Genomic DNA, 13,040 nt, shown 5'->3' on the forward strand with positions numbered 1-13,040 from the left:
TAAATCTTTCGGCTATGAGCAGTGGTTTGGGGCTTAAATGGTCTTGGAGTGTGTCCACTATTTGTTTGAATGTTTTGTTTGCTGGCTTTTCAGGGGTTAATAAACTACGTAGTAGCCCGTATGTCTTTGCATCCATAACACTCAGCAAAACAGTGGCTTTCTTTTCTACCTCCACTCCGTTAGCCTCACAGTACAACTCCACTCTTTCAATATAAGTTGCCCAGCCTTCAATGCTGCTATCAAATGCTGCAATCGTGCCAATCATCGCCATTTTTTTTTCCAAACCCGTTTTTCTTTCTTTACTAGTTAGCTAGCGTCATGCAAGTCCTGTGCACTTTTCACTTGACTTACGTATCCCCTGCCTAGCTTAGCAAGCGTGCTCCGTTTTCTCTACCTTCTCGCTCCTTTCTTCCAAGTTTCGGTGTCCTCTGGATGTGATGCCAGAATAGGAAGACGTAGGTTCATAATTCTCATCGCTAATTTGTTGTGTTTGTACCGATATACACAACTAGATAAAATAATAAAGCAGCAGAGACTGAGAGTAACTTCAAGTGATCTTTACTGGGTAACTGGAACTTCGGCACTGACTGTACAAATCGATACGCGTCTGTTATATACGCTCGCAACTAAGGATATACATCTGCAAGACAAAGTAGTCCCTTCAATGTTGTATACATTACACTAGTGAAGGACACAACTAGACCTCCATATTGTAAAACAGTTGATTAAAGCTTTGTTTAACGCTTAGACCAAGTGCCGAGTAGTTTTCTTACGTCAAATGGGTCTATGTGTGCTGGGACTGGGTAGATAGAAAGAAACTATGTCCTTTGGTGGCGGAGACCACTGCAGGGGGGAGTCCTTAGCATTAGAGCCAGGCCGTTCAGTGTGGGTGATGTCAGGAAGCACTTCTTCACACAAAGGGTGGTGGAAATCTGGAACTCTCTCCCCCAAAAAGCTGTTGAGGCTGGGGGGTTCAATTGAAAATGATCAAAACTGAGATTGATCGATTTTTGTTAGGCAAGGGTATTGAGGGTTATGGAACCAAGGCGAGTCGCAGGAGTTAAGATACAGATCAGCCATGATCTAATGGAATGGCGGAACAGGCTCGAGGGGCTGAATGGTCGCCACCTGTTCCGATGTTCCAATGTCTGCTTCATCGGAATACGGATTCAGGGATCAGCAAGCCACAGGAGTTTGTATCCATTCAGTTGAATGAATTTGTTGAATCGACCCTGCTTTACTAAGCAGTCTCCATAAATGGCAGCAATGATTAGTCAAATTTGATATTCTGATTTAAGTCTAATTGTTCCATTCAAATATCTATGACAAAAACAGATTAAACACTATCCAAATTAGTTAACTTCACAGTTTGCTTTATTATATTGAGCAAGTCATCTAAAAAAAATGATTAGTAGTTGGATACAGCAATCAGCAACAAATTTACTATTAGCACATTAATTCATAGAGGCAGAATTAGTTATGAATGGAAGATTATGGTCAAGCAAATATAAGCACACAACTATATGAAAACTCATTTTTTCATGTCTTAAGTAAAAAAAACGTAAATCTACTGTTCATAAGCAGCTGAATTTGTGAATAGTTATACTTCAGTGCAGTACTGAGGGCGTGCTGCACTGTCGCAGGCAATCTTCCCAGTAGGCTGCGCTTTGTTCTACGCGACCTGTTTCTGTTAGTGCGCGGTCCCTTTAACTTTTCGTGCATTTACACTGGAGAAGCTGGTGAGCGGTCTGCACGGGACCTTTCCCATCACTGCTTAGAGGGAACATTGGTCGGGGACGAGCCGTGTTTCGGATGAGACATTAAACCGGGTCGGCCTTTTTAGGCGGATGTAAAAGATCCCATGGCACTATTCGAATAAAGAGCAACAAGAAAGAAAGACTTGCATTTATATAGCGCCTTTCACGACCACCGGACGTCTCAGCCATTTACAGCCAATGAAGTATTTTTGGAGTGTAGTCACTGTTTTAATGTAGGAAACGTGGCAGCCAATTTGTGCACAGCAAGCTCCCACAAACAGCAATGTGATAATGGCCAAATAATCTGTTTTTGTTATGTTGGTTGAGGGTAACTCCCCTGCTCTTCTTCGAAATAGTGCCATGGGATCTTTTACGTCTACCTGAGAGAGTAGGCGGGGCCTCGGTTTAACGTCTCATCCGAAAAACGGCACCTCCGACAGTGCAGCACTCCCTCAGTATTGTACTGGAGTGAAGTTCAGCCCAATATTTATCCCTCAACCAACTTCACTAAAAGAGATTATCTGGTCATTATCTCATTGCTGTCTGAGGGACTGTTTGCTGTGCGCAAAATTGGCTGCCGTGTTTTCTACATTACAACAGTGACTACATTTCAAAAGTAGTTCATTGGCTGTAAAGCATTCATCCTGAGGTCATGAAAGGCGCTATAGAAATGCTTCTTTCTTTCTTTCACAGATTGCGTTGATGCAACACGGTCTTGGCTTTGCATCAACACAAACTAGGTGGGACAGTAAGCTGTGAGGAGAACCCCCAGAGTCTGCAAAGGGATATAGATAGACTGAGTGAGTGGGCAGTAAGGTGGCAGATGGAGTATAATGTAGGGAAATGTGAGGTTATTCACTTTGGTAGGAAGAATAGAAAAACAGAATATTTTTTAAATGGTGAGAAACTTTCAAATGTTGGTGTTCAGAGAGATTTGGGTGTCCTCGTGCAAGAAACACAGAAAACTAGCATGCAGGTACAGCAAGCAATAAGGAAGGCAAATGGCATGTTGGCCTTTATTGTAAGGGGGTTGGAGTATAAGAGTAAGGAAGTCTTGCTACAATTGTACAGGGCCTTGGTGAGACCACACCTGGAGTACTGTGCACTGTTCTGGTCTCCTTATCTAAGGAAGGATATACCTGCCTTGGAGGCGGTGCAACGAAGGTTCATTAGATTGATTCCTGGGATGAGAGGGCTGTCCTATGAGGAGAGATTGTGTAGAATGGGCCTATACTCTCTGGAGTTTAGAAGAATGAGAGGTGATCTCATTGAAACATACAAGATTCTGAGGGGGATTGACAGGGTAGATGCTGAGAGGTTGTTTCCCCTGGCTGGAGAGTCTAGAACTAGGGGCCATAGTCTCAGGATAAGGGGTCGGCCATTTAAGACTGAAGTGAGGAGGAATTTCTTCACTCAGAGGGTGGTGAATCTTTGGAATTCTCTGCCCGAGAGGGCTGTGAATGCAGAGTCTTTGAGTATATTCAAGGCTGAGATCGATAGATTTTTGGACTCTCGGGGAATCAAGGGATACGGAGATCGGGCAAGAAAGTGGAGTTGAGGCCGATGATCAGCCATGATCTTATTGACTGGCGCAGCAGGCTCGAGGGGCCGAATGGGCTACTCCTGCTCCTAATTTCTATGTTCTTGTGTTGAGAACAATGCAAGGGCTGGCAGTGCGGTGTGAATCTGCTGTGCCTAGGCTTCACGGCACAGGGTAAATTGTCACCTTTACCATTCCCTAGCACCGAACCTGCCGTGTGTGGATATAAATCCAGATTTTCAAACGTGGCAGTTTTAACTCATAGGTAGTACCCTTGTCTTTGAATTGGAACGCAGTGGGTTCAAGTCCCACTCCAGGACTCGAGTACATACGGCAGGAGTTTCCTTGGAGCTGCCATAACTTTGCTGTAAACGCAGCGAAAACCCCGGTGCAGCTTCAAGGAAATTCCTGGTGTTCATACTCAAGTCTTGGAGTGGTATTTGAACCTTCCCGTCCCCCCAACTTCCTGCTCCGTGGAAATTCCTAGCCATAATCAAGGCTGACACTCCAGTGCGGTACTGAGGGAGTGCTGCACTGTCGGAGGTGCCATCTTTTGGGTGAGGTGGACGAGGCCCCGTCTGTTCTCTCAGGTGGGCGTAAAAGATCCCATGGACCTACTTTGAAGAAGAGCAGGGGCGTTATCCTTGCTGTCCTGGGCTAATATTTATCCCTCAATCAACATCACTAAAAAACAGATGATCTGGTCAGTATCACATTGCTGTTTGTGGGAGCTTGCTGTACGCAAATTGGCTTCCGTGTTTCCCACATTACAACAGTGACTCCACTTCAAAAAGTACTTCATTGGCTGTAAAGCGCTTTGGGACATCCTGAGGTTGTGAAAGGCGCTGGAGAAATGCAAAGTCTTTCTTTTCTTTTTGCTCAAGTGCCTTCAGGGGTTATGGCGATATTCCCCCAAAGTTACGGTGGGAATCGGGAGAACCCCGGGGAAAATCTTCCCTCCCCCTCCTCCACCCCACATTATTAAATGGACAGCTCAACTGTATTGCATTTCAATGCAAACTGGTCTGAGGTGGGCCAGAGTGGGATTCTTCCAAAGATATCCGATTCAATATAGTTCCGATCAGTTTGGATTTGCACTTCGGGTTGAGTACTCAGTCCCGGTAAAGCGTCCCTTCCGCCAGGCAGAATATCCTCGTACAAACTGACCTCCGAGCTGGTAATGACAACAATTCGAGGAATAGTAAAGTCGCTAAAGGCATCAACTTCAGTTGGATTTTCTTCATCTTCTGTGACTGAGACTTCGCAGCGCTGACTCTCCCCATAGCTTCCGACCCAGAGCGGGTAATAGGCGAGACTCAAGGACCCAGATACCAGCTGCCATTCCTGGTCTGATGAAAGAGTTGCCCGTTTCCTAGTTTCAGGATTGCTTGACATGGTCTCCTAAGTGATGAGAAAGGGGGAAAGAAAGCACACCATACTAATGTTATAATTCACTTTTGCCCAGCTTAACTCAAGTGCTCTTCTGTCAATGGCCTCTCTATTACTGAACCTCTGTGTCCTTGCACTCATGCAGAATAAATGCTATACTACCGGACCTTTATGAAAAGGGGGGGAGAAGAAGCCATTAGAGAGAGAGAGAGTAGTGAGCAGCGGGAGCACGCAGACCAGATTGATCTCCAGTCTGTGCATACCTTGCTGGGCACATTAAGGGCAGTGTTAGAACGCTACAATTGGTCTCTGTGTGCCGGAGAGGAAAGTTGGCTAGGGTCCCCGCAAAGGCATGTTAGGCAGAGGCCCCTGCTGAAAATAAGTGTGTGTGGATTTTATAAGCACCATTGCAATGAAAGAAAAAAGAAAAAAAAGACTTGCATTTATATAGCGACTTTCACGACCACCGAACGTCCCAAAGCATTTTACAGCCAATGAAGTACTTTTTGAAATGTAATCATGGTTGTAATGTAGGAAACGCAGCAGCCAATTTGCGCTCAGCAAGCTTCCACAAACAGCAATGTGATAATGACCAGATAATTTGTTTTTGTTATGTTGGTTGAGGGATAAATATTGGCCAGGACTCCCCTGCTCTTCTTCGAAATAGTGTCGTGGGATCTTTTGCATCCACCTGAGAGAGCAGACGGGGCCTCGGTTTAACCACTCATCCGAAAGACGGCACTTCCGACAGTGCAGCACTCCCTCAGCACTGCACTGGGAGTTTCAGCCAGGTTTTTGTGCTCAAGTCTCTGGAGTGGGACTTGAACCCACAACCTTGTGACACTCCATCAGCCCACAGACATTCACTGTTAAGGCTCACACAACAGTGACTACACTTCAAAAAGTACTTAATTAGCTGTAAAGCACTTTGGGATATCCTGAGGTTGTGAAAGGCGCTATAGAAATGCAAGTCTTTCTTCCTTTATAATTGAAGAATTTTAATTTCTAAAGAGAAGTCCTTTGATGCCAGGTTTGATGACCACTGTGAAAGCTCAGTTTGTGTCAGGAGATGAACATTTCTAGTTCTCCCTTCTCTCAAGCAGAAATGCATTCCTATTAGAGGTCACTCTATTGCTCGAAAAAGAACCAAACAGAATTGTCATGTGCATTTGAACGACAGTCAACTATTACAGTCCCAGGTGTGAAAACGGCATCTTGTCTGACTCACCATTGAGGGGCGTGAAGTTCCTGAAATTCTGAGGGACAGCAATAATCGTCATTTAGAAAGGCACGGATTAATCAAGGACAGTCAGCACGAATTTGTTAAGGGAAGGTCGTGTCTGACTAACTTGATTGAATTTTTTTGTGGGGTTCTGCAGGGCTCAGTACTAGATCCCTTGCTTTTCGTGGTTTATATCAATGATTTAGACTTCAATGTAAGGGGCATGATTAAGAAGTTTGCAGATGATACAAAAATTGGCCGTGTGGTTGACAGTGAGGAAGAAAGCTGTAGACTGCAGGCAGATATCAATGGACTGGTCAGGTGGGCAGAAAAGTGGCAAATGAATTCAATCCGGAGTTAATGCATCTGAGGAGGACCAACAAGGCAAGGGGATACACAATGGGGCAGTAATTCCTCCCCAAACGCGTGAGTACGGAAGGGGTACTCACGCGTCTGGCCGGAGGAAATGCCGGTTTTCAGCATGCACAGCGCATGCGCTGAAAACCGGCATTTCCTCTCCTCTAACCCAAGAGTTGAAGAGGCTAGCACGTGCGCTGTAGGGGGCAGCGCGTGCGTCTTGGATTTCCTCTGTTTTGGGGGATTTGCGCATGTGTAAAGGCCTCCGGTCTTTACGCTTGTAAAAAGCACACGTAAGTATTTATTTTTACAGGTAAGTGGTGTTTTAGTGCAATTTAGACATTTTTTTCCCACAGGTTTATTATTTTAAAGAATCTACAATAAGGTAAGTTTAGTTTTAGACCCTTTTTATTAAAAATTTATTTTTTTCAAAAAAAAAATTGTTTAAATTATTTTTTAAAACTTATTTATACTTAATTTAATGATTGGGATGTTTTTTAAAATTTTATTTAAAGTTTAAGTAGTGTTTTGGGGTGCAGTACTTCTCATGAGTTTGACAGTTCTTACTCTCAAACTTATGAATGAAGTTTCCCCTCCCCTGATTGGCTGAACAGTGCTCACCTGATCCCAGCCGGCACATCGCACTAACTACGCCGCTGGGTCAGGTTAGCACAGCGCGCCGACATCAGAACCGGGCCACTGACAGGAAATCCACTGCGGGCCAGGTTTCAGATGTCGGCGCGCCGGGTAAGTGCACATCGGGGGCTTGCACGCGCAGCAAGCCCCCGACACCAAGTTCTGGGCCAATAAGTGGTAGAGGAACAGAGAGACCTTGGAGTGCATGTCCACAGATCCCTGAAGGTAGTAGGACAGGTAAAGTGGTTAAGAAGGCATACGGGATACTTGCCTTTATTAGCTGAGTCATAGAATACAAGAGCAGGGAGGTTATGCTTGAACTGTATAAACCACAAGTAAGGCCGCAGCTAGAATACTGCGTACAGTTCTGGTCACCACATTGCAGGAAAGATGTGATCGCACTGGAAAGTGTACAGAGGAGATTTACGAGGATGTTGCCTGGGCTGGAGAATTTTAGCTATGAGGAAAGATTGGATAGGCTGGGGTTGTTTTCTTTGGAACAGAGGAGGCTGAGGGGAGACCCAATTGAGGTGTGTAAAATTATGAAGGGCACAGATAAAGTGGATAGGAAGGACCTATTTCCCTTAGCAGAGAGGTCAATAACCAGAGGGAAAATATTTAAAGTAATTGGTAGTGGGATTAGAGGGGAGTTGAGGAGAACCTTTTTCACCCAGAGGGTGGTGGGGGTCTGGAACTAACTGCCTGAAAGGGTGGTAGAAGCAGAGACCCTCATCGCATTTAAAAAGTACTTGGATATGCACTTGAAGTGCCGTAACCTACAGGGCTACGGACCAAGAGCTGGAAAGTGGGATTAGGCTGGATGGCTCTTTTTCGGCTGGTACAGACACGATGGGCCGAATGACCTCCTTCTGTGCCGTAAATTTCTGTAGCCACAATTTTCCCTACCTCGGCGGGTCCATGGCGGGAGACGTCTGTGGCGGGTCGCGGCCCCGCTGCTGGCTCCATCCTGGCCTCCGGCATGACTTTCCCCTGATAGGGCTTGATAAGCCCGCCCAGCGCATTTCCCAGCCAACTGAAGGAAGCGGGTCTGATGACGTCATTTGATGATGCATCATCAGCCGGTTTCCTTAAAGGGACCATGCACAAATTTACTTTGACATTTGTGCTGTCAGTGTTCTACAGCATTGCAGTGCTGCAAACACTGACCAGCACTGCACAGAGGTGCACGGCTGCACCCAGGCTCTCTCATATGCTTATGGAGGGAGTCACAGCACACAGGGAGGTCCTCTTCCCTTCCAATGGGCAGAAGAGACCACCCCAGGAGACTAACGCAGCCTGGTTGCACATTGCACAGGAGGGCACAAGCAGGGTTGTCGTCAGGAGGACCAGGCTGCAGTGGCGCAAACCTTTCAATGACCTCAGTAGATCACGAAACGTTACTGCAAAGCCACACTCAATCTCGTCCTGCTGTGCCACTCATCACATCCCCATCACTCTGCCTTCCCTACCCTACTCCTGCACATCCTTACTCACACCAACTTACCTTACACCTCCACCCATCCCTCTCTATCTACATTATCACTTCCCTATCTCACCAGCCACCCCTCACACTCACCCTCATCCTAGTGCAATCATACCAACTAACAACACACAAGGGTAGGCACTTGGGTGTTTTAGCCAATGTTCATGTGAAGTTTCTGTTAATGTGCTGTCAAACATTGAAATCTTTATTTTGAACACTTTGCATTCTTGGACAGATTTGTGTGCACCTTTGGAAGTGGCTTAGTGAGTTGCAGTAAATGGTGAAACATAACGGTACTCCCCCCCCCCCCCCCGCAATGGTGATGAGTGTGAAAGGAATGGCTGGGCATTGTAGGGATGATTTATGGTGTTGGTGTGGGCTGGTGCCAACCCGGCGCATCATGTGGCAGTCAGGGTGTACAGTGTTAAGTGAAGTAAATCTGGCCATGGTGAAGCCATCCGTGGCCTCCCGGGCAGCAATGTGGTCGGGTGCTGATGCCCTCTGTCCTGTGCAGCATCAGGTGACTGTGGAGAAGGTTGGTGTGGTTGTTAGTGCTGCTGGTGTGCCTAGTGATGCTGGTGTTGGGGCTGATCGTGGTCAGATTCTGAGGACCAAGGTGAGAGAGTATAAAGTGTACCCATGCTGATGGAATAGATGGCAGGTGAAGTAGAGATGACAGAAGTGATCTGTCAATGGTGGGAGAGGTAATGAGGTCAGACTGGATGGAGACTTGTGTGAAGACTTGCAGCATTCTGAATCTGTAGTGGAAATGCAGTTTAGAGATGCTAGTGGTTAAGGGAACATTTCTCAATCAGCTGGGAGCTTTGAGTTGACACCTGAAACTGTCAACTCATCAGCTGATTCAATGGCCAATGACCTCCCGCCTCAGCTTCACAGACAAGGTCTAGGCACAACGGGAAACTGGGAGGTGACCTGTCAAACCCAAAAAACTGGGAGAAAAAGTATTGTTAAGTGGCTGTAAACAAGCCACTAATGACTTGAATTGGGTCCCCCGCCACTGCTTGTCGGGTCTGCTCAGCGCTGGCAGACTCAACATCGGGAAATGCAAGTGTGCGCGTTTTGACAGTGTCCTGACTTGCTGTCAATCATTTCAAATTTCACAGCTGACCCGCCACCAATCGGGTCCACTGAGCGCCGGCCTAAGATTCTATGATACTTGCGCAGTAGATACAATCCAAACTCATTTCAGTCTAAGTACCCTTGTTAACGGCACGATAAGTCTTAATTACTGCCAAACAATCTCTCTTGCATTGAAAATGAACTGTTACAAGTGTGCAGTCTCATTCTGACATCTTTTAATCATTTTTGGAGATTTTAAAAAACATTTTAAAAACTTTTTCTTTCTGTCTCTTTTTTCTCTCTCTCTTAATCCAATCTTTCCTTCCCTCTCTTTATTTTGCTTTCTGTACTTGATTTGACATTGAACTCACCCACTCTAATTTACACTTCCTGGTTCAGGCTCTGCGCTGCTCATTAACAATTCTTCAATCTGATTGGTTAAGGAGATACACAGTTGCCTGCAAGAGGATCAAGGGATATGGGGATCGGGCGGGAAGGTGGAGTTGAGGTAAAAGATCAGCCATGATCTTATTGAATGTCGGAGCAGGCTCGAAGGGCCAAATGGCCGACTCCTGCTCCAATTTCTTATGTTCTTATGTTCACACAGGTCCCAGATGCCCTGTAGAGAGCGCCATGCCATTTCCATCTCTAACTGACAGCAACTTGTCGAGCAAAAGATCATGATAATTAAACGGGCAAGGGCAAGTCTAACGAATGGCGGGAGCTGTTGGTTTGCCAGCTACGGTAAATTCTGGCTTGTTAGAACCCTATTGTCTACTGAGCTTATTAAGACATGCAAATATACTTACAGCTTCTTCGCTGGATACTGAAGACAGAGCAGCAGGATTCAAAACGAAAGACTGGCAGCTGAGGACTAATTCTTTTACTGAGAAGTCACTGGTGGAAGCAGACACTAAATCCTTCTTCACTACACATGTCGGAGAGTGAAAGCAAGGGATACCTTTTGCAAGTGTTGCTCTGTGGAGAATAAATAACTATGTTGGTACAGTACATCTTATTACAGTCTCATTCTGACATCTTTTAATTGTTTTTGGAGATTTAAAAAACATTTTAAAAACTTTTTCTTTCTGTCTATTTTTTTCTCTCTCTCTTAATCCAATCTTTCCTTCCCTCTCTTTATTTTGCTTTCTGTACTTGATTTGACATTGAACTCACCCACGCAGCCTTCAGTCACCTGAGGAAGAGAGTGTTTGAAGACCAGGACCTCAAACCCGGCACTAAGCTCATGGTCTACAGAGCAGCAGTGATACCCGCCCTGCTGTATGACTCAGAGACATGGACCATGTACAGCAGGCACCTCAAAGCACTGGAGAGGTACCACCAACGCTGCCTCCGCAAGATCCTGCAAATCCATTGGCAGGATAGGCTCAGGCCAACATCCCCAGCATCGAAGCTTTGACCACGCTCGATCAGCTCCGATGGTCGGGTCACATTGTCCGCATGCCCGATACGAGACTCCCAAAACAAGCGCTCTACTTGGAGCGCCAGCACGGCAAGAGAGCCCCAGGTGGGCAGAGGAAAGGCCTCAAGGACACCCTCAAAGCCTCCTTGAAAAAGTGTAACATCCCCACCGACACCTGGGAATCCCTGGCCCAAGACTGCACAAAGTGGAGGAAAAGCATCCAGGAAGGCGCCGAACAGCTCGAGTCTCTTCGCCGGGAGCAAGCGGAAGCCAAGCGCAGGCAGCGCAAGGAGCGCACGTCAACCCAAGCATCCCACCCACCATCTGCCCCGCCTGTGACAGAGACTGCAGGTCCCACGTTGGACTCATCAGTCACCTGATAACTCATTTTTAATGTGGAAGCAAGTCATCCTCGGTTCCGAGGGACTGCCTAAGAAGAAGAATTATTGAACTTCTCATAGAGAAGCCAGATTTACACATTGACAGTGCATGCCCATGTGCAATGTTCCCACTAAGGTGCGCGCTCGTACAGCCACGCAGCCATCTGCAAGGTCCCGCGCAGGCCGCTCACCGTCTATTACATTGTAGATACCGCGCAGGCGCAGAAATTTAGAGGGACCACGCATTAAAAGAAACAGGCCGCGCAGAACAAAGCGCAGCTTACTGGGAAGATTGCCTGCGACAGTGCAGCACTCCCTCAGTACTGCACTGAAGTATAACTATTCACAAATTCAGCTGCTTATGAACGTTAGATTTACATAAGACAAGAAAAAATGAGTTTTCATATAGTTGTGTGCTTGTATTTGCTTGGCCATAATCTTTCATTCATAACTAATTCTGCCTCTATTAATTTAAGTCTATATGTACTAATAGTAAATTTGTTGCTGATTGCTGTATCCAACTACTAATCATTTTTTTTAGATGACTTGCTCAATATAATAAAGTAAACTGTGAAGTTAACTAATTTGGATAGTGTTTAATCTGTTTTTGTCATAGATATTTGAATGGAACAATTAGACTTAAATCAGAATATCAAATTTGACTAACCATTGCTGCCATTTATGGAGACTGCTTAGTAAAGCAGGGTCGATTCAACAAATTCATTCAACTGAATGGATACAAACTCCTGTGGCTTGCTGATCTCTGAATCCGTATTCCGATGAAGCAGACATTGGAACATCGGAACAGGTGGCGACCATTCAGCCCCTCGAGCCTGTTCCGCCATTCCATTAGATCATGGCTGATCTGTATCTGAACTCCAGCGACCCGCTTTGGTTCCGTAACCCTCAATACCCTTGCCTAACAAAAATCGATCAATCTCAGTTTTGAAATTTTCAATTGACCCCCCTTTTTGGGGGGGAGAGTTCCAGATTTCCACTACCCCTTGTGTGAAGAAGTGCTTCCTGACATCACCCACACTGAACGGCCTGGCTCTAAAGGTGAGATCTCCCCCTTGCTGTGGTCTCCGCCACCAGAGGATTTAGATAGTGTTTAATGTGGCTATTTTAGCTAACCATTTTAGATAAGTAGTATTATTTTAATTTACTTCTTCCCCCCGCCCTCCTCCCCCGCCATCCATTTCTCTCAGAATGCAGTGTGGAAAAATGGATCATTGAGGTGGGCTTGTGCATAGCATATAACTGTTTGCCGTGCACACAGTGAGATTCGGTGAAGGAAATTGGGATTGGACAACTTTTCTCTGTGAACTGCAAATGGCCCTTTATGTTTAAGTGAAAGACGGTCTATACCTTACAAACTGGAGACAAGGGATGCTTTAGTTAACAGTGAATGCCTCAATTTTAAAATTCTCATCCTTGGTTTCAAATCCCTCCATGGCCTCGCCCCCCTCCCTGTAAAGGGGCGGGAGTTTTGCTACAGCGATACAAAGCCCAGGTTAGACCACATCTGAAGTACTTTGTACCGTTCTGGGTACCGCACCTTAGGAAGGATAAATTGGCCTTGGAAGAACTGCAGCAGAGATTCACCAGAATGTTACCAGGGCTCGAAGGGTTAAATTATGAGGAGAGATTACATCAACTGGGCTTGTATTCCCTGGAATATAGAAGGTTAAGGGGTGATTTGATTTGATTGAGGTTGTTAGGATTTTGAAAGGAATTGATAGGGTAGATAATTTTTTTCTGCTGGTGGGGAAG

At 45.8% G+C, this 13,040-nt stretch overlaps 1 protein-coding gene across 1 annotated transcript in view; it reads right to left on the bottom strand.

Moving 5' to 3' along the window:
* Nucleotides 1–243: 243 nt before the first annotated feature.
* LOC147122544 (melanopsin-B-like) overlaps nt 244–13,040 on the bottom strand; it is an 81,452-nt gene continuing 68,655 nt past the window's right edge. The window contains exons 7-8 of the mRNA XM_086006521.1: nt 10,274–10,442; nt 244–4,698 (exon numbers count right to left, since the gene is read on the bottom strand). Coding sequence (XP_085862647.1) covers nt 4,279–4,698; nt 10,274–10,442 — 589 coding nt within the window. The 3' untranslated portion in view covers nt 244–4,278. The remainder of the gene's footprint in view (nt 4,699–10,273; nt 10,443–13,040) is intronic.

Source organism: Somniosus microcephalus, chromosome 2, assembly GCF_052327205.1.
Source record: "Somniosus microcephalus isolate GS21.2 chromosome 2, FLI_Smic_1.0, whole genome shotgun sequence".
Lineage (NCBI taxonomy): Eukaryota > Metazoa > Chordata > Chondrichthyes > Squaliformes > Somniosidae > Somniosus > Somniosus microcephalus.